The 22,724-nt window shown below is 36.6% G+C and overlaps 1 protein-coding gene across 2 annotated transcripts; it reads left to right on the top strand.

The window, feature by feature from the left end:
- The first annotated feature begins 6,569 nt into the window (after positions 1-6,569).
- Positions 6,570-20,796, top strand: LOC131436425 (sulfite oxidase, mitochondrial). Of its 2 annotated transcripts, XM_058605143.1 has the most exons (5): positions 6,571-6,736; positions 6,862-6,978; positions 14,759-14,955; positions 15,015-15,260; positions 19,475-20,796. In XM_058605143.1, the coding sequence occupies exons 2-5, from the start codon at positions 6,947-6,949 to the stop codon at positions 20,722-20,724; spliced, it is 1,725 nt and encodes a 574-aa protein (XP_058461126.1). In that variant the 5' UTR covers positions 6,571-6,736; positions 6,862-6,946; the 3' UTR covers positions 20,725-20,796. The 2 variants fall into 2 exon arrangements, with proteins under 2 accessions (XP_058461125.1, XP_058461126.1); XM_058605142.1 differs by having other exon boundaries at positions 6,570-6,978.
- The last annotated feature ends 1,928 nt before the right edge of the window (positions 20,797-22,724 follow it).

Raw genomic sequence — 22,724 nt, 5'->3', positions numbered from 1 at the left:
TAACCTCTCAACGAATGCTTGCCAACTGGGAGACAACATTTTAGTGATCTCTCTGATTGAGGATCGTGACGTGTCTCATGAATTATTTTGCATGGTGGAATGTCAGGGTTACTATCGTTGACTGTAATGGTTCTAAATTATGTAGACCAAGTACAATAAAAGATAAGAACATTTAATAGAATAAAAAGATGAAGCCAACGAGTGAGCTTTACTAGTAAGAACAAGTATCTCATTCTAAAAATTGGAATCATTGACAAAAAGAGGTGCGATTGGCACCACCCTCCTGTGATACAGTGTAGTTGTAGTCAGTCGATGAATCTGTTTACGTTTGATATTTACATGATCAAGTGCTTGCTTGACCGATGAGTTTTCGTTTGTAGACAAATCAAATTTTGATCCAAAAAGCATTTTTATAAAGGGAACGATTAGGTTACTGCAAATAAATAGCAACCAAGTAAACTTTAAATTCTCTTCCAAATGTTGTGATACGATTTCCTTACTATTCCAGTAATAACTAATATTCAAAAGTGATAAAGTATAACACATTTCACATAATAGTAAATTAGTTTAAACATTTTAGTAACTTGGTTAAGAAATATGAACGATTACGGAGACGAAATAACGAATAGAAATAGACGAAGGATAACAGAAAATGTAACCGATTTCATTATTCTTTACGTTTCAACTTCGACTCGTCAGTGCAGAGCAGTTCAAATTGTACTGCTTACTGCAAAAACATAAACAGTTCAATTTGAACCGCTAAGCAGACGTAGAGTTAACGCTAATTGCGAAACATTTGGGTTTTTTTTTTTGGCGAGCGTTCAAAAGGTGGGGAAGGCGCAAAAATTTGAAAGAAAAATACGTCAACCACAATATAAAAACAAAATCTGAGAACGAATTATGAATTGTCAATTTAATAAGTATTCTATTGTTCATGATACTTAATGTTGGAAAATTTTCCATTGGCGAGGGGGGGGGGGGGGGGGTGTGGGGTGTGGGGTGTTGTGTCCCCAAACGCACGGGCCTGATTCAAGTTAAAATAAAAATTCAAACTCAAATCTTAAAGTATATGGAAGGTTGACAGGGATCGATATTGGGACAAAATTTCAGTCAAATTGTGATTTGTAATTTGACTATTATTATAATTATAATTATTAAGATTGATTTTTTTCAGTGTAAAATTCGCTTAGTAGAACTTCAACTGCACAAAAAATGTTTTTAGGATTTATCATTTTTCTACTATTATTATTTGCAAAAAATTGGTAAAAATGTCTAGTAATTCTCAAAAGATAGTCTAGATCAATTTTGGGAAAATAAAGTGTCTTTTTGTGATACAGTTTTCAAAGTTCAAAGTCAATTTACAAAAAAAAAACGCAATTAATCCACCTAGCAGTGAGATGATACCTTTTTTTTTATCAATCCGCATGTGTTTTTTGCATGGATATTCTTCGGTGTTTTAGTTCTCATGACATTATTTTAATGACCGTCGTTTTAAGCGGCAATTTAAGATTTCAATCGTAAATCGGATCAAATTTGATTGATTCTAAGCGTGTGACAATCGATTGAACATTCCATGAGATGTTGAAGTAAGTTCCACTTTAGAGTTTTTCGCTATTATTTAAGGTACTCCCAGAGGCGGTATTCAGGAACTAGCATAACCAAAAATGATTCGTATGGCCATAAATTAATACGCCAAACAATTTACATCTTCTATATCTGTATAAATTTTAAAAACTCATCATCCTGTAATTCCAGAATTGGATAAAATTCACCAATTTTGTATGGGACCATAAGTCCTTTAATTTGAATTTTTCGTTTTTGAAGTTCGATTTGGCCTTTTTGAAAAAATGATTGAGCTTTGAGAAACGATTCGATACTGGAACCGGAGTTCAAAAATCGGAGTAGTCGAAATCAGTTAAATTCACCTAAGTGTGTAGACATCTTTGAGAAATTGTAGTGCGAATTAAATTTTTGAGTACCTCCCGAATCGAGCACTGAATACCGCTTGAACTAAATTTATTTAGTAATCCACTATCCAAATCTGCCAACCCGATGAACCTGATTAATTTATGTGAAATGGACCTTTTTATACTGATCACCCTGTATCCCGTAAACCGGAAGTTGGATCTGACTAAAAAGCAAGATGTTTTATAGAATCTTAAGACTTTTCATTTGAATCTTAGATGGTTCTTAGATTAATTTGAATCTTAGATCGGTTCAGCTATCTACGAGAAAAATGAGATGCATTGTTTTAATTTCGTTTCACACATAATTTTTTTTTTCAGTAATTTTTATTGGAAAATTTGACTGATTATGTGAAAATCACTAGTATAATACTTTTTATAGGCTTTGTCATTTGTCGTCAACTATTCAAGTTTGGCTTTTTTCAAAAGACAGCCTCGTGATGTTTTAGCACAAAGTCTACATGTCCAGGAAGTTTCATTCAAATCTGATAAAATTCTGTCAGCTGCGAAATTCGTCATATTTAAGTCAGGACACGACACTTTAATTTTAAGTGTAAATCACTTCAAATCTGATTTGAAGGAATCAGTATTGAAGTCTGTAAAAATTACTCTTGAATTTCATCTACCAAACAGCAAATTTATTTTAAATGTTTTACACTAAACATTCAGATGGTTTGAAACTTGCAACGTAAATGTTAGACAAATGCATATAAACTGATGAAAGCAAATGTTTGGGATTTAAGCGGTTAGTGGAATGAAACTAAACTTATTTTTGAAAAAAAAAATGAAAGTTCCTTTTAATTCTACTATGAGACAGACAGACAGATACTAGTACTTCGAATGCTATTTGCATTCATCCTCACTGTATCAGTGTAGAAGTCCCAACTTAACTTCGTAAAGTTACGTCAAATTTGCAAATAGCGTTAACTTTACGTCATCAGACGAAACGTAAAGGATTACGAATATATGTTTCACTATGAAAATGTCGATTTTAACATACAAATGTCGATTTTAACATACAAATATAAAAACGCTCAATTATATTGATTGGTCATTATCAATCGAACAATTCTAATGATTCATATTTATTTTTTTAAGCTGATGTAACTGCCTAAGTGTTTATTTCTCATAAGTTTCACAACCAGAATCACAATACGCTCTAATAACTATTATCGAAACATGGCTTTGGTTATTCAGAAAGCTTAGTAATTAATTTTTCGTGACTCAAAGAGTTGTATTTACAGTTTCTCTCGAACTAATATCACAGATTGTCGAACATACGAAATTTGTCTAAACTGTTATTCATAACATCTGAAGAATTCAATAATTTCCATAACATATCAGGTGTACAACTTTGCTTCCGCCGTTTTCCGATAGGTGCCTATACCGCTTCAGGCTGGTCAAAATACATACCTAGATGATAATGCCTTTAAAGTGAGTGTGTACAGTGCTTAACGAATTGTCATCGCCGTTTCAGTGACAGTTGTTCTTGTTTTCGTATTATTCACGCTCGAAAATGTCTGTTTATGTGCCCAATTCTCGCCATTTGCGGGAAGTTTTACTTTTCTGTTACAATTCGAAAAAATATAGCTGAAGCGCATCGAATGCTCTCAGAAACTTACGGTGATGCTGCTCTGAGTAAGAGAACGTGTCGGGAGTGGTTTCAACTTTTTAAAAATGGTGATTATGATGTCGAAGACAAACATGGTGGTGGAAGAGAAAAAAACCTTCAAAGATGAAGATGTGATTTACTACGAGCTCTTAAAACCGGGTGAAACCATCACAGGAGATCGCTACCGAACGCAACTGATGCGCCTTAGTCGCGCGCTTGAAGAAAAGCGGCCACATTATCAAGAGCGACATGGCAAAGTCATCCTCCAACACGACAATGCTCGGCCTCACGTCGCAAAAGTGGTAAAAAAGTACCTGGAAACGCTGAAATGGGAAGTCTTGCCCCACCCGCTGTATTCTCCAGATGTCACCCCTTCTGACTTCCACCTATTCCGATGGCACACGGTCTGGCAGATCAACATTTTCAATCCTTCGAAGAGTTGGAAAATGGATTGCTTCATGGATAGCCTCAAAAGAGGACCCCTTTTTTCGAGCCGCAATCCGAAAATTGCCGGAAAGATGGGAGAAAGTTGTCGCTAGCGACGGACAATACTTTGAATAATACATCTGTAAGCACTTTTTCGCAATAAAGCTTTTAATTTTGAAAAAAAAACGGCGGAACGACCAAGTGCCATATACCATTCACCTCAGTATGTCGCGATCAGAAAATTTATATGTGTACGTGTATGTGACAAAAATCTGCATTTCATTTTCAAGGAGATTGCTGGACAGATTTTGACAAACCTAGATTGAAAGTTTTGAACTTTCATAAAAATATCTGAACCGACATCCGGTCTCAATTTCCAGAGATTTTTTTGCCTTTCTCATATAGAAAGGTTACTCAATCACTGTGAAAACCGACTTTTGAACCGAGGCTCGGTGGGCTGAGTTTCATATACCATTCGACTCAGTTCGTCGAGTACGCAAAATGTCTGTGTGTGTATATGTGTGTGTGTATGTGTGTATGTAACGTTTTTTTGCACTAACTTTTCTCGGAGATGACTGAACCGATTTTCACAAACTTAGATTCAAATGAAAGGTCTTGTGGTCCCATACAAAATTCCTGAATATTATTTGGATCCGAATTCCGGTTCCGGAATTATGGGGTAACATGTGCAAAAAATTGTGAAAATAAGTGCACTAACTTTTCTCAGAGATGGCTGAACCGATTTTCACAAACTTAGATTCAAATTAAAGGTCTTGAGGTCCCATAAAAATTCCTGAATATTATTTGGATCCGACTTCCAGTTCCGGAGTTATGGGGTAAAATGTGCAAAAAAAAGAAAATATGTGTTCTAACTTTTCTCATAGATGGCGCGACCGATTTTCATAAACTTAGGTTCAAATGAAAGGTCCTGTGGTCCCATACGTAATTCCTGAATTTCATGCGGATCCGACTTCCGGATCCGGAAATATAGGGTAAAGTGGGTTAAAAATTATATACCATCACTGAAAATGGGGAAAAACCTTAAAAAGTTTTCTAAATCGACCTCAAATCTTTTCAAATTGATTGTTTTTATCAGTAGACGGTCAAATAAACCGATTTCGGTTATTCTTTTAAGAATCGAAGAAAATTATTTTGAAGAGTACCACAGTATTTTATATGATAGTATGATTGATATGCATCATTACACCACTAGGTGGATTAAAACAGGTTTTTTCAACAGCAATACTTGTTATGGCATGAGAGGGAGTGAGACTAAGTGACGCTTTACTATTATAATTTCATATTCCAGTTTGTGGAAAACGTGCTTCTTAAATGTTGTAAAATTACGTTATATTTTAGATTGTATTTTACCTCTCTGCCGCAATTTTATTTCCGTAGAAAAATACTCTATTTAGACCAATCGAAATATTTATCAGAAAACTTTGTGCATTGGAATAGTGCGAATAGCGTTTAACTCTCGATGAGCCACGTATCATCCAAATTTTCTCTTCAGAGTGAATAGCGGCCCTTACACGTGACAATATTATTGTCAATCCAAAGTATTGTCAATACCGTCAATCCAATTGGTTTGGTAAATTGAGTCCGCGTTTTTCGAAAAAATCAAGCGTTTGGAGTTCTACATATTGCAACTGAATATCGAAACATTGAGAGAAAATGTCATTGTACATATTTAACTGTTTCCTCTCTAGAGAGAAAGTATTGTAGGATTGATGAGCAGTTTTGATTTTTTGACAATATTTTCATCAATCCAATGAATATCAATCCACTATACGATCAAAAGTATTGTCAATACTCCTTGTATTGACAATAATATTGTCTCGTGTAAGGGCAGCTAATGTTCACGGAAGGTTTATCGGTCATATTTAAATCGCTCGGAATAAAACTTGCGACTGTGGTCCATACTATTGTCGCTGCAGTTGAGGTCTGAAAAACGCAACCAGCGGTAATCGTTTTTATCACGTCCATTGGCCAATCCATAACGCGGTACTTGCGACATCATACATTTCACATAAAAACGTGATAATAATGATTGTCGCTGGAAGTATTTTCCAGTTTTCAACTACAACAAGAAAATGTTAGCTGAGCAACGAGCGCTGTAGGAATTCTTAGAGTGTGTCGTTTCCGCTGAATAAACACACACTGATACAAATATGCTTCTCGGAAATATATTAATACATGGGTCTTCGATTTAGCCACTCTACTTTCACAAACGACGCAGTGTACCACTCACCTTTACTTGCCTGTTTGTGTAGTAGAAATACAACACTAGATTGAGACTGTCAATTTCATTACTGCAACTGTTTCTGTCAGCTTAAGAACTGATGTTATGATATAAAAGCAGCTTGAATCAAAATAAATTCAATAATACTCTCTGCAATTGATAAATCTTCATCAAATATGTGACGCCTAATTAAAAAAAACTGCAGTGACTGTCTCAATCTACAGTTCTATATCTATTGTTTTACGTCTCTCAAACACCAGGTCGTATATATTCCGGCATCATAAATACAGGCAACGCAAAGTATTCGCAGGAGGTATGTCTTCTACGCACATTCAATATTGCTTCTATCACTGTACTGTTATCAGTGCCAAACGTCAGAAGCTACCCAGCAGCCGAAAATGTAATCGCGCTAAGTATCAAAACTTCACTGTCGACAGTCGAAAAGCATCGTGGACGGTTCCTAAATCGTAATATTTGAAAACAGATAAAGGCGTAAGAAAGTGAAAAATTATCGTATTATTGGTTCGCCAAAGTCCGGTTACTTGTTCTGTGTATATCATCTTTTGAATTTTTCGCAAACAAGGTCATTTTTGTTTTTTTCTTGTGACTACTTAAAGTGAATGTGATTGTGTGATTGTGGATTTCTCGTGTTTCTGTGGATTCGACTACCGCAACAGTTCATCTCGACGCGTAAAAGTGGAAATGTTGTCGCGTAGTGTGCTCTGTGCAACCAGGTAACAGTTCATTCCACTATTTTGGTTTAAATTTGAATTTGAGTGATTTGCAATTCAAATTCAGGATAAAACGGCAAATATCTATATATTTTTTATTCAGTGGGCTTTGTGTATACGCAAAAAATACCGATATAAATAAATTCTGGGCAATTACAATGATTTATGTTGTAAATATAGTGACAATAATATCCCCCCGGCGAATAACCATTAATGGTTGAAACCGAGGTGCAATAACAACGTTAATAATTATAAGTGCCAATAACAATTCTACACGCAGAGAAATGGAGCTTGTTTAGAATAACAAATCGGTTAGTAGATTTTTAAATCTGATTCATGTTAATTTCGAACTAGAATATTGTTTTAAACCATTTTCTCCCTTCAACATCAACAAAGAACTCTGTTGAATGTGAATAAATATTTTGGTCTTGTCAAATAAAAAAAATTGTTCCAGCTGATTTTATTGTTGAAATAATTCATCAATATATTGCGTATCAACAAAAGCAGAGTTGATTTTATTCGCAATATCTATGTTGATTCAATTCGGCTTTATATTTATGTTAAGAACAAAATTTATTCATTTTATCTGTTGTCTTATTTGTGTAATGATACAACAAAGTTTATTGTTCAAAAGAACCGTATCAGTCCTATTTCTTATAAACCAGAGCTGTTTTCTCAATCATGAATGAACAGACAAGTTTTTTACGCGTTTCAAAAGTAAAATTTTATCTGCTTATATATTGTTCATCGGGCTTTTCATAAATCCAAGCGTAAGTATTGATAGTTAATAATATTATAAACTGCAATAACACGTTTTCTTTACAACATATATTTGATGCAGGTTATCTCTGTTTTCACCGGAAGGGCACCGGGAAAGGGTGCCGAATCGTTGGATACTATAAAAAGTAATATTGGATTGATTGTGGTATGTAGACAAATATTATAAATGTATGGAATATAAATGTAATTGGTATTCCTTACAAATATATAAATTGAAGAAAAATGTACCAAAAACAAGCCTTCAAATTATTTCGAAAGAAATCATTTTACTCGTAAAAACAAAACAAAATTAATAATTTTTACAAACAAAAGCGTAAGTTGAAATACTAATCATTTCAAGTTGATATCTTATCATTTATTTCAACTGCCAAGTTTATAAATTCAAAACACTATAAATATTACCTTTATCCAAAATTAGTTCATTTTAAACTGATTTTGCAAGTTGAATTTACTATGAAATTGTTTGTCAAGAAATTGTCAGGAACGCACAAGTAAAATATTTGTTGGTATTAACAAAATATTTATAGAAACAAACTAATTCACTGAGCAAAATCAAATACCTAATTTTGTTGTTTCAAGCAACAATATTTGCTATATTAAATCAATTTTTCTTTTGTCATTTCAGCAAAACAAATCGTTACGTGAATCCCAGATTTAGTTACATTTACAATATTTTTCTCTGCGTGTAGTTTGATTTATCAAGCGTTTATTTTCAACAACCAACATTTGTTTAAAGCAATCGAGCTGTGGTTCAAAACAACCGCGTTCTGCTTTGAATCTACGGCATTTTAATTGCAACAAACAAATTTCGAGTTGAACTCACTGTAAATTGGTTTGAATCAACTATTTTTTTGTTGTATAGATAATTCTTCATAGGATGAATAGAGTCCGATCTAATGTATATGCCGCTAAGGTTAGATAGCTATAAATATTTAACTATACACAATTTAAAGATGAAGCTGAATAAGTCAGTAGAACTCGGAGCAATTGTGATGATTTTAAGAAGGAACACCTCATTAACTGTAGAAAAATTAGGCTCTACTTTTAATGTGTAGTATTAAAATACAAAATAAGTCACAAAATTGTGGCTTTTACCTTTTCTTATAAATATAAAAATAGGTATAGAATTCGCTCAAACTCAATTTTTTAGTTTTCTGACAATATCTGTCACAATTGTCATTGTTAACAAAATATGTTTTAAGACTTAGATTTTACACGGTAGTAGCTTTCCAACTTTTCCCCCTATTCCAGTAGTAGGAATTGTATGCGCTGTATGATAAGATAAAGCAATGCTTGGGAGCAACGAGAAACACGATTTTTGATACTGTTACATGCAATTGTTTCTCAATACTGTGTACAGCATCATTTTACCTCGGTCTCGATTTTAGCACGGTTCACTTTTGGCAACATAGTCGTTCGAATATGACATATGTAAACACATGATGGCAACATTTTCGAGTTGGAAACAATTTCAAAATTATATTGATTTAAACTTCTTACAGCAACAAATGCTGAAACAACATAACACCCAAATATCATTCGAATCAGTTCGCCGAGATCAGTAAATGCGTGAGTGACAAATAATTTCACTCAACTTTCTCGGAGATAGCTCAACCGTTCTCAACACTTCAGATTTATATGAAAAGTCGTATACTCTCCTCATGAATTTCATTTCGATCCACCTTCTGCTTCCGGAACTACAGGATGATATGTGAAACGAAATTAAAATAATGTAACTCATTTTGCTCGTAGTTGACTGTACCGATCTAAGATTCAAATGAAATCTAAGAACCATCTAAGATACAAATGATAGGTCGCAATATACTATAAAGCATCTTGCTTTTTAGTCAGTTCCGACTTCCGAGTTAGGTTTCCGGAGTGATTAGTATAAAAATGTACATTTCACATAAATTAATCAGGTTTATTAGGTTTGCAGATAGGAATAGTCGATAATCAAAAAACTTATTTCAGTCAGTTTTCAGTTTTCGATCCCACAAATTTAATGCGCACTAGGATTTCTCAAAGATGTCACAGTTTTTCAAAAATTTTCAATCAAATCTATACAGCTCATTAGGAGAATTCAACTAACTTCGGTTACACCGATTTTAGCGTTCCGGTTTCGGTACCGAATCGTTTCTCAAAGCTCAATCGTTTTCTCAAAAAGGTGCAATCGAATTTCATAAACAAAAATTTAAATTTAAAAAATTTATGGTTCCTTACAAAATTGGTGACTTTATCCGATTCCGACTTCCGATTCTGGAATTATAGGGTGATGAGTTTTTAAAATTCAAACAGATATAGAAGATGACAATACCAAAAAGCTTCAAAGTTGGACTCAAAATGGCCATACGAAGCGTTTTGGGTTATGCTGGTTCCTGAATACCGGCTCTGGAAGTACCCTAAATAATGACAAAAAACTCTATAGCTGAACTTATTTCGACATCTCATGGAATGTTTAATCGATTGTCACAGGTTTAGATTCAAATTCGATCCGATTTGCAGTTTACAAAGTAATGAGTGATTAAAATCTCAAGCTGCCGCTTAAAACAACGGTCATTAAAATAATGTCATGAAAACTAAAACACCGAAGAATATTCATACAAAAAACACATACGGATTGATAAAAAAGGAATTATCTCACTGCTAGTGGATTAAGCACGTTTTTTATATTATAGCAAATGAAAGATTAAAACTACAGAAAATATATTTTTTAACAAATGATGTACACTCTAAAAAAATTTGAATTTTACAGGTGATTTAATCCCTCATACGATGTATGTAATTCACAACGACCTAATTTGTCGAATGACGGAAAATTTTATTTGTAATGACTTAATGTTAGATGAGCTTGAATTTTACTGGTTTCGACTATAACTTGCTAGCAGATGCATGCTTCTGTGGCTCAGTCGATTAACAGACGTCGATTAACGGATCGCAATCCAATGATTCTTGGTTCAAGTCGCGGTGGTTGCTATCAGTATTCTTTTTTTTATTTCAATGAATTTCATGTCATGGAGTCTTAGACACAATATTAAATGTTCTTCGACGTAAATTTGCGTGAAATGCGACGCTCCATTTATGTGCACCTAATAACATGTAAAATCACAGGGTTTTTTATAAGTGTGTAGAAGCAGAATTCAAAACCTCTTTTTACTACCTTATTGGAAGGATTACAATTTGAAAAATACTACTATTACCCAACTTTACTTGGGTGCATTTCTAAGGAACGTCGTTGCATTTTTTGGATCTTTGAAAATGAGTTTGTTCTGAAGAAAAAATAGCAGTCTAATCACGACCGGCAATATTGGTTTTGCAATTGAAGATGCATCAGTTCAATAAAAATTGAGATATCCCAAAAATCCTACGGTGCTCTCCAGACAAACAATGTACACGTCGCTATAACCACAGTATCGTACATTTGTTTTTTTTCTGGGTTTACCGGTCGGGCAGCTGAATAGCGCAGATTCTAAACCGGGTTCAATTGTGGATCCAGGATATACAATCTCAATTCCTTGATGGACGAACTAGTCTATGTTGACCAACTGAACACTGGCGGCCAGGAATTGTGCATTGATCCTTTCACCATGTGCAAATTCGTTACTGAAATATTTAAAGAAGATATTCAATAGAAATTATACTTACTAAATATGGCTTGATGGTTTACTTAATCTACAATCTTGGAAGAGGAAATAAATATATGTTTTGCGTAGTAGAATATGAGTGATGATTGATGGGTGAGTGGATCATTAGTTTGGATCTAAGTAAAAGTGTCGATATCTGAGAAAGCGTCAAGCATACTATAATGTAATCTAAGAGAGAGCTACTTTCAACAAGCAACTAAACTACTATGTGTGGGCACTGTTGTCCACGCCATTTGCGGTTCCAAAAGGTAACAAAGAGTACACGATTCGGTGATCATATAACCAACTGAATACTGCAAAAGAGATCAAATTTGATAAGTAGATCACTTCTCTTCATTAGATCAATGTGTAGTATTTGTTGTAGCATGGGCAATGCCTGACAAGTTTGGCACACTCAGAAAGAAGAACATATCCATTTTATTGCTCCCATTCTGTGTATTGTTGCCTCTTCTTGTCAGACATTACCCATGGCACCATTAGTGTGCATTCTTCTCCATTGAGTACGAATACCGGCCTCCTGTCACGACGCCATCTTGATGAGATCAAAATCGGAATTTCAAAATCAGCTGATTGGAACGAAAACAAACAAACAGTAATGCATTTGTTTAACGCGTTTACCTTGTTTAGTGCACGAAAATTAGTGAATTTTGAGTCGACTCTCTCACAATAACTTGTCGGTTTACCTAAAATACAGCAGACAGTGTTTTGGGACATTAAGTGAAGATATTTTTCACAATTTGAGAGTAGCGATGAGTATCAAAACATCGCAGTGTTTGGGGCTCGAAACGCGAGGGGCTCAACGTAATCGGTATACTTTCAAATGGTGTCAGATGGCAAACCGGTGTCAGAAGGCTGACGGATACAGACAAGCCCTGGGACCGCGACAGCATCATTCAATCTGTCTCTTCTTCTTCTTCTTCACTTCTGGTGGCGTCACCTCACTTGAGATGACGCCGATTGATGGCACAGCGATTTAGCTATATTGCCAGTTAGTTTTCGTTTATAGTCCAATAGACTTTCTTTTCACTGGACTACAAGTGAAACCCTCGCTATGTGACAACGTGGAGTCACCGAAGTACGGATGAAAATCCTTTCTTTCTCGCGAAATACTCGAATTTGCACCGCACTAACACGATACGACGTGTTCACTCGTTGAGGGTTTCACCGGAAGTGCAATCTGTCTCAAGGTTGTGCTAACGCCCAGTATCGTACATTTGTCGATCTATTTTTCCTGTGATATTTCTCCTTAGAACCGATTCTATCGCAATTCATTGATTGGAAGTCGAATAATCCGCAAAATAACGTGGTAATTTGATCAAAGAGATAAATATTGGTACAAAAACTCTAATTGAGATGAAATGACTTCCCAATAGCAGCCTGTACAAAAATATAATCGTTATCCTAAAATTGATTCAAAAAATGAAATTTAAATGGCGCGACAGATAAAATTAGATTTGCGTTAAATTGCCAATTGGGTTTGGGTGAGATTTTTCTAGAAATAGTATATGATCCTTGATATATGGAATCATTAAAAAAATTAATTACTTCTTTATTCGTGATAGTTATAAATTTTGAACGCGTTGAGAAATATTTTTCCTGGTGTAAACGAAACATTCCAAAGTAATGTTTTTCTTTTAATATTTGAACATTGAAAAGCTTGTAGCGAGTTTCAAATAATGACAGATGAAATGGTTTAATTTATGAGGTGAATGTAATAAGAAATTGTTATACACATTTCAACTAATGAGCAACAGCGTACAATATTGGTTTCAAGCATTTTATTGTGGCCAAAACTCCTGAACCATGGCCAAAACACCCTTATGACGCCTTTGTGTTTTTGTGTTGAATTACACCCCAAGGCAGGAGATTTTGTGTTCCATTTTCAAAATCGTTCGAGCGAGATTTCGCCAAACTTCAGAAGCTTGTTTGTTGCGAAATTGGAAAGACGATTTGCGTCGATTAGTAACTATTGATGAAATCTGGATCAATTTTTAAACACCACAGAGCAGACTGGGTACCCGGTAATTGACTGAAACAGACACGAGTCATGGCATTCGTGGACTACCTCCATCAACAGTGAGTATCTCTGCGCATTATTGGAGCTATTAAAGTCCAAAATCGCTATCAAAAAACCGTCTCACATGACGTGAAAACGTTCGATTTTACAAGTAATTTCTCGGGCTCACAACAGTATCGCAACCATGGTTAAAATCAACGATTTAGGGTTTCAATTGTTTTCCCACCCACTTTATTCACCATAGTTTGCTCTCTCAGTTCGCGCGAGTATTTGGCTTTCCGGAAAATTACTCTAGAACAGGATTGTAAAGTTGAAAAATCGCTGAATCAAGTGTATCGATATGAATGGAGCCTGTCTTGAACAAAAAGGCACGGATGGATAGTGTCAGAGACATAACTGGAGAATGTGAATACTTTTACTACTTCACAATTGAACGGTGCATCTTTAATGAATTATGACTTATTGACGACGAACATAGTATAGTAAGATGTATTCACATTAAAATCACTTGTTACTATTTCCAAGAAGTGTCTTCTTCATCCCACCTAGATTTGATAATCGTGAGAAACCTTTTTTGGGATAGCTGTTCTAGTTTCTTGTTTTCATAATCTTCGGTGAATCCTCGAAAGTTGGTGTTAGTAGTTTCATTAAAAAAATCATTCTCCCTTGTATTTCTTATTTAGAAATTCAAACCATGTGGCTCTATATGGGGGGTTGGAAACGTTCCCAACTAACCAAAAGTTTGTTATAGATTAAGCAATTTACGAAGTCCATGAATAGCATTTTAATCATCTTGTTTTTAAAAGTTATTCACCCTTGAAAGTTCGCGCATCGCAACCGAACGAACAGCTTCTAGAATAAATTGTATAGCTTCTAAGCAGCGATAAAGTTCACCCGGAACTTGTTCTGTACTTCACAGCTGTTAAAAATAACCACGTGCTTTCTTAAGCAGCAAGAAAATTCATGCGGACCTTGCTCTGTACTTTCAAGTTCTCAAAAATTCTGCATGTACTTTTATACAGCAAGAAATTGGATGTTTTCAGTAACTGTGGAACAGTTGGTTGCATGAGCTTCATGCTATGCTCGCCACACTCCTAAATCGATATCACGTCAATTTTGAAGAATCGATTTTCATAAAGCTCATTTGTTCAAAACCCTGATCGGAAATAAAGAATCATTATCACTAATGCATCTGAAATCTAAGGATTGATAAGAATCCAAATCTGTTGAGCATAATGAAGAATCAAAAAAGTTTGTAAATTTTTTTAATGATATAACGAGGGCAAACAAAAATGATAAATTTTAGCTGCTACCGATGAATGTATTTAACTCACTATCGTTACAGGTTACGATCGAAATCGATACCAAGGCGAATATTACTTGCTCAAAATGGGTTCCATCTTCACGACAGAGCAAGTAGCTATGATTACCAGAAGTTTTCGTCGGGTAACGAACCACCAAAAAATAGATACAGTGCCCTTACGTCCACTGCGATTTTGATTGGTGGTTCCCTGGTAACATACTGGATCGTAAAATATTTAAGTAAGTTAAACGGGGATGGATGACATAGAGACAGTCATTAATTGTTTGATTTCTTCTAGAGAAAGATTCCAACAATGTGTTCACAATACCAGCCACACATTCGAAAAAACCGTCGGACCAAACGCAGGATATCCGCAATGCACACAACAAACTACGTAAGGACCTCCCGGTGTTCACCTTGGAGGAAATTGGCAAACACAACTCACTGCAAGCTGGCATTTGGGTAACGTACGGCATTGGTGTGTACGATATTACTTCGTTTGTTCCGAAACATCCGGGAAGCGACAAAGTAATGCTTGCAGCAGGTACGACTATATCTTTTACAATAACATTTAATTTGGGAATTACTCATTTATACGAATTTCTTATTTTAAACTACAGAATGAAAAAAAAGATTGTTGATTGGTTAATGGCCCGTGTTGACGGTTTATTATATAAGGAGCTGGTTTAGCAAACCAGGTGTCGAATGTTCGAGTCGTGACCTTAAAGAATTCTTCGTATCGTAGCACTATAGATATTCAATCGTCCCGCATGTTCACGAATTGACTGTGAAGCTTATTGAGACAGAAGGTCAAGATCCGCAACGAAATTTCCATACTTTTTTATGTACCAGGCACCTTTTCTAAACAGAACTAAATCTTAGACCTAAACAGTCAGTTTACTTTTAAATCATATCTGGATTTTTGCCATCGATACAAAATTTAATAGAACAAATTAACATAAAATCTAGTAAATGTCAATAAGAGATAATACTTCAGAATCACCTTGGAATAGTGGCAGCAAGCACATTCGAGCCAAAAATGACTTCGCCCTTATGTTTATGTCTGAATGGCAAAACACTATTTTCCAGACATTCTTCGCGGTAAATTTGGTATGTCACCTTCCAGAAAGTGACGAATGGTTCCGTTTTCAGCCGTCAACTGCAAATCGCAATCATGGGATTTTCCGAGAAACTCCGAACTTGAATTTTCCCGGCATATCCGTACCGTCGCGATGTAAAACTTAAATTAAAGCTGCTTAAATTCGAGTTTTACGTATGTTTTCTCATCTCATCACATTCCGGATCGAAGGCCAGGGTTGGTTTTAACGCACCTCAATACCTTACTGCGCAGCTGACGATTCCTGGTTCAAGTTTTTTTGGCAGATCCGCTAATTCCTTTCACTTACTCCGGGTTTCCTTGTAAGTGTTGAGCACTCAGCTGGGAAACGGACTACCTTGGATTTTCCAAGTGCATATCCCACATAGCGTTTTGGCTACCTGGACAGCCATGGCCACCAGACGGCTTCCGAAATTGATTCAGTGGCGGTTGTCAAATTCAATTTGACACAACAAAGTGAGTTGTATATCTGGCAGCGGTGAAGCAGTCGGTCACCAGAATGTCTGCCAGCCATATTTTTCCAGCTGGCAGCGTTTACTCAGCCATCTGGCAACCAAGCGTACACGGGATATTGTGCACAATATTCCGCATGAGCATGGCTGCTAGACGGCTGACTAAAAGCTGCCTGCGGGCAAAATATGTCTGGCAGCCATTCTGATAATCAACTGCCTCACCGCTGCCAGATATACAACTCAAACGATACAACCGTATCCACCAGGATTTTTCAACAGGCAGCCAAAAGGCCGAGCGGGATATCTCCTCCTTTCAAGTTCCGTTTGACGTTTTTTTTTTGAACGCGATAGTCTACTTTGATCAAACTTGAACCGGTGGCTCCGGCCTCCTGTCACGACGCCATTTTGATGAGATCTATACCGGAACTTCAAAATCAGCTGGTCACACAACGTAAACATACAATCAGTAATGCAATTGTTTTCTAGTTAACGCAAATCAGAAATTTTTTAGACGATTCTCTCACAATAACTTGTCGGTTTACCGAAAATTCAACTGAGAGTGTTTTGTGACATCAAGTGTAGGTAATTTTCAAAATTTGAGAGTCGCGATGAGTATCAAAACATCGCAGTGTTTGGGGCTCGAAACACGAGGGGCTCAACGTAATCGGTGTACTTTCAAATGGCTGATGCTAACATACCAGTGTCAGATGGCTGTGGCTCCCTATAAAAGTGTCAAGCAACTGTCAAATATTTGCGATTCTCATTACGCGCGCAAGTCGCATCCATGGATTTTCAGTCAGCCTTTCACTTGCGGTGAAACCCTCAACGAGTGAACACGTCGTATCGTGTTAGTGCGGAGAAAATTCGAATGTATCGCGAGATAGAAAGGATTTTCATCCGTACCTCGGTGACTCCACGTTGTCACATAGCGAGGGTTTCACTTGTAGTCCAGTGAAAAGAAAGTCCATTGGACTATAAACGAAAACTAACTGGTAATATAGCTAAATAGCTGTGCCATCAATCGGCGTCATCTCAAGTGAGGTGACGCCACCAGAAGTGAAGAAGAAGAAGAATGAGTCAGCCTTTAGTCAGTCCTTTAACAAGTTGATAAGCTTGCATTCCTTACAGTTTCAACTAAAAACTTGCGTTAATACTAAGATCAATCCCTTTGTTTTTAGTCTATATCGACCCCTGTAAAACCGATTTCGACCCTCTCCCCTCTTATGAAATGGCAACTCTTGAAATCTCTCCCTTGCATTTCAGTTAGCACCTGCTTGTAAGAATGCTGGACTGTTCGTTTCGTGTGATAAGAACCTTCAATGAGTGTTTCAGTGCGCGAAGGAAGGCACTCCCGTAAAAAAAATTCCAACGGAACTGTAAAATAGCCAGTTCAAGAACCATTTAAACATATCAATTCGAGATGATGTTAAAAATCAAATCTTGGATCGTTTTTGTGCAGAAAACTATGAAGCGTCCTGAGTCCTGTGTATACAAGATGCAAGACGTCTTAAACTAGAGATGGGCAATTCGCTCCTGAGCTGTTCCAGTGAATCGAATCATTGAAGTGAGCTGACAGCTCACAGCTCTTTTCAAAAGAACCGCAGCTCATCAGCTCACTCATTTGCTACCCAGTTCACTGCATTATGACGAAAGGAACACGCTACGAGCTGATCGGATCTTCGGCTCTTTAAGAGATTCAATTTAGTCGACATCAATTAAAGATAAATTAATTCGCATTGCATTCATTGCATCAATGCGAATCAATGAGTCAATTCCGATCATGCATATGAAAGAAAACCGGTGCATAAGAAAAACGGCGCACAAAATGAAATTTAAGTTCAAACTAAAAGAGCTGATGAGCTGATACATCGAATCGATTCACTTTGGTGAGCTGATCGGTTCGGAGCTGTTCACTAAAATGAGCTGTTTTGCACGCCTCTATCTCAAACCTGAATGAAAAGCAAAACATAAGGGTAGAAACCAGTGCCCGGAAACTTTACACGAAGATGCTCACTAAATCCATGTTCCATCCATGAGTGACTTTCCCAGACAGTAAATTTCAATGCCACGGCTGAATACGATGATTTGGGGTAACGTTCGAAAGAAGAAGTTAACGAAATTTGCCAAAAATATCTGATCTGACTGGCAATTTTCGGATGTGGTGGAATTTTTTCTTCAACTCCGGTACAACCAACGGGGAAATTTACACGGATGAGTTACTTAGGAATCGTGTTTTTCTATTCATAAGGAAGCACAAATGATCAACTCTGTTTTGGCTTGATCTGGAATCCTGCTCGAAATGTGTTAGAATGGTACCGAGCCGAGCCAAATTCGTTGAAACTTCGCTTGGTGGAAAAAATCTGGACAAATGCGAGACGGAATTGTGGAAGCATCCAAAAACTATTGATATAGAGCTGGAGTGGAAGAAAATTCATGTAAAAACAACAAAAGCACTGGTTTGTTCGAAATTTGATGGGTGCAATTAAGAACGGAAGGCTATAAATCATAACTCATTAGTATTTTTCCATCCCTTGACAAATTCAATTTTATGTGCCATTTTTATCAAATATGCCCTTTACTTGTATGCACAAGCTCCGATGCGGTCTTTGGGAGCATTATTCTAGCAAAAATGTATATAATAAGCGATATTGTTTTTATTGAATTTGGTCATAAAATCTAAGAACTTCAAATATAGTTTATGTTCGAAGGTAGGAACTTTAAAATTGTTTCAACAATCTATTTAATGGGGACCACTGAAGTGACTTGGGATCGTAAGAAACAACTAAACTAATTAAGCTGAAATCATATCTGCATATCTGAAAACATATTGCATGCTAACATGCGTAACAAGATTAGTTATAACATCTAATATTTTACATTGGACTGTTATTTGTTAATTAAAGGTCCAAGCAACTATCTATCCAAACTTTATTTATAGTATTACTTACTTATATGATATCACAAAGCAAAGTCTTGGCAACAGACTTCGCAGCCGATTCTTAGTGTACATAATCATTGCATGGCTAGTGCTATGGATCCTACTGACACTAAAAATCCTTCCAGGTCGGGGCTCGAACATACGACAACTAGTTTGTAAGACCAGCGTCCTATGCATTGAACCGCCAACCTGGTTAATGATATCTCACATCCCCACTATTCCGAGATCTAATAACTTCTACTTATTTGTAGGTAGTGCGATCGATCCGTTCTGGCACATTTACCAGCAGCACAACACCGAACAAATTCTCAAGCTGCTGGAGTCATTCCGAATCGGAAACTTGAAGAAAGAGGACGTTGTTGGTACCCAAGATCAAGGCAATCCATGGGCAGCTGAACCGAAACGGCACCCCATCCTGAAGCCGGCCGCGCAAAAACCATTCAATGCGGAACCTCCACCATCGGTGTTGGTCGACAGTTTCCTGACTCCGAATGAGTTTTTCTACGTGAGAAATCATCTGCCGGTTCCAGAGGTAGATATCAACGAATATGAACTTAACGTTGAAATAGAACTAAATGGTAAGAGTAAAACTCTTAAATTCGAGGATTTGAAAAAGTTCCCAAAACATAGCGTAACGGCCACGATCATGTGTGGAGGTAATCGCCGAGGAGAAATGATGAAAATTAATCCCATTAAAGGTCTTCCTTGGGGACCCTCTGCAGTTGGTAATGCCAAATGGAGTGGTGTCCGACTAGCAGATCTGCTGAGAGAAATGGGTGTTGAGTCGGATGAGAACAGTCATGTACACTTTGAAGGATTAGACACCGATCCTACATACACACCGTACGCAGCGTCAATTCCACTGTCGAAGGCGATTGACCCTCGTGGAGACGTGTTGTTAGCATACGAAATGAATGATCAGCCTTTGAATCGAGATCATGGATATCCTGTCAGAGTAATCGTACCAGGTGTCGTAGGTGCTCGGAACGTTAAATGGTTAGGCAGAATCGTAGTCTCCAAAGTAGAATCGGATTCACACTGGCAGAGAAATGACTACAAGTCGTTCAGTCCAAGTACCGATTGGGATACGGTTGATTTTGATACGGCACCCGCGATTCAGAACATGCCGGTTACATCCGCTATCTGTAGTCCGGCGGATGGCGAACAGGTGAAATCTCATAACGGGTACGTCACGGTCAAGGGGTACGCTTGGTCCGGCGGTGGTCAAAAAGTTATTCGTGTGGATGTGACGGTTGATGGAGGCAACAGTTGGATAGTGGCTGAATTGGACAAAGTTGAGAACGACACCGGAAGAGGTCGACACTGGTCTTGGTCCTTGTGGAAGGTGAAAATTCCCGCTAAACCAGGCCAAAAACTGGAAATCTGGGCCAAAGCTGTTGACGATAACTACAATTTACAACCGGAATCATTTAAAAATATTTGGAACCTAAGAGGAGTGGTCGGTAATGCTTACAGCCGCGTCAAGGTTGATGTTAAATGAGTTCAATCGTTTAGTTATTAGGTTGTGAAAAAAAGAGATAATAAATTGTTTTAGTACCGAAGACATCTTCAACTCACCTCTTGAACCGTAACTTTGTTATCACAAATCCTTATAGTTTATATATTTTTCTCTTTTTAACGACTAAGTATAATAGTCAATATTTCTTTTTTCTTTTTGTGACATTAGGCGAACCAGGCTTAGGCATCTGATCAATGCTATTCACCCGAGTCTCTGATATGTCGGAAAGTAGTTATAAAGGGATTTTACTATTCGCACCGGTCGAACCGTTCTATATACTATATTCACATGCTTGCTCTCCCTTGAAAACTATCATTCTCGTTTCCTATTTCTACCAAATGGTCTCTGGTTAGCTGAATGTCGCAAAAGGAAAAACGTTCTTAATCCAAATAGCAGTGAGATGATACCTTTTTTTATCGTGTGAATATTCTTCGTTGTTAATGATTAAACCGAATAGAAGATAGAAATTGTATGAAACTTTAGAATTATTCTTGTCAATCTAAACATGTGACAATCGATTAAGCATTCCATAAAATACAGTTTTTGTCATTATTTATTGTACCGTCTTCCAGAAACGGTATTCAGAGACCAGCATAACCAAAAATAGTTCGTATGTCCATGAATTAGAATGACGAATAAATCGAAACAGTTTCGAGCCCAAATTTGAAGATTTTTTGGTATCGTAATTTTTTATGACGGTTTGAATTTCAAAAACTCATCACCCTGTAATTTTAGAATTAAAATTCGTCAGTTTTGTATAGGACCTTCTTGCTTCTCTATTCCCGATACTTTCGGAAACGGAATTCGAAAATCGGTGTAGCCGAAGTCAATCAAATTCGCCTTATGGATTGTAAACAATTTCATTAGATTGAAGATTTTTGAAAATCAATGTAGCCACGTAAAATTTTAGGGTGAATAAAAAACAAGCAGCTTTATTAAACCTTAAGACCTTCTATTTGAATGTTAGATGGACGAATTCGCTTCAGCCATCTACTAGCAAAATGAATGACATTTTAATTTCATTACATATATCATCCTGTAGTTCCGAAACCAGAAGTCGGATCTAAATGAAATTCAGAAACCTTATATAGAAGTAGCATAGGTTTATTGATATTACTTAAAACTCCTAACAATATGGGTATTTCCGGAACGGGATTGATGAGTAGAGGTTGGAAAACGATGTTTGAGGTGGTTCTGAAATTCAAGATGGCGACTTCCGGTTTCTTGATATTCCTTAAAAACCCTTACAATGTGGGTATTTTTGGAGCGAGATTGATGAGAAGATGTCGGAAAACGATGTTTGAGGTGGTTCTGAAATTCAAGATGGCGACTTCCGGTCTTTTGATATTTTTTGAAAACTCTTACAATATAGGTATTTCCGGAACGAGATTGATAAGCAGATGTCGGAAAACGATGTTTGAGGTGGTTCTGAAATTCAACATAGCGACTTCCGGTTTTTGATATTCCTTGTAAACCTCTACAGTAGGGGTACTTTGACCTTGACAGACTGACTAAAATCATCGTCAACTGTAATCGGTACGGTCAAAGTGTCTGTCAAATGAGATACTCGATAGTTCAATTACCAAGTAGAAGTATACTCAGTCAAAGACAGGTGACGCATTTTGTTCTCTCTCTCTCATTCTCCTATTCCCTGCTGAAGTAAAAAAAATCCATGAGAGTACTAACATAAACATAAATTGATAAAGTTCATTGTTCTTTGTAAAAAGTCATCGGATTTTGGAGTTTATTGGTGTACATGAATTTAATTCAATGTTTATGCTGCTTGATTAATATTTAGTCACATCGTAATCAAGCAGTGACAGGAGAAATGAAGATAATATTAATCGCATCGGCAATCAATGAGCGTCCTGGTGAGTATAATATCAAGAGAATTTAAGTTATGACCGATCGGCTCTCAGACACTCAATATATGATGATTGGTATAGCCTGGTTGGCAGCAGTCCAGTGACATAAACTAGTTG

Source organism: Malaya genurostris, chromosome 3, assembly GCF_030247185.1.
Source record: "Malaya genurostris strain Urasoe2022 chromosome 3, Malgen_1.1, whole genome shotgun sequence".
Lineage (NCBI taxonomy): Eukaryota > Metazoa > Arthropoda > Insecta > Diptera > Culicidae > Malaya > Malaya genurostris.
The sequence above is the reverse complement of the archived record's forward strand: the minus strand, read 5'-3'. Positions and strand labels throughout refer to the sequence as shown.

Bases quoted from the DNA above. Each gene is read 5' to 3' on its own strand.
- LOC131436425 (XM_058605142.1), top strand. From the start codon at position 6,947: ATGTTGTCGCGTAGTGTGCTCTGTGCAACCAG. The intron at 6,979-14,758 runs GTAACAGTTCAT...CTATCGTTACAG, and splicing joins AGTGTGCTCTGTGCAACCAG to GTTACGATCGAAATCGATAC. The intron at 15,261-19,474 runs GTACGACTATAT...ACTTATTTGTAG, and splicing joins CAAAGTAATGCTTGCAGCAG to GTAGTGCGATCGATCCGTTC.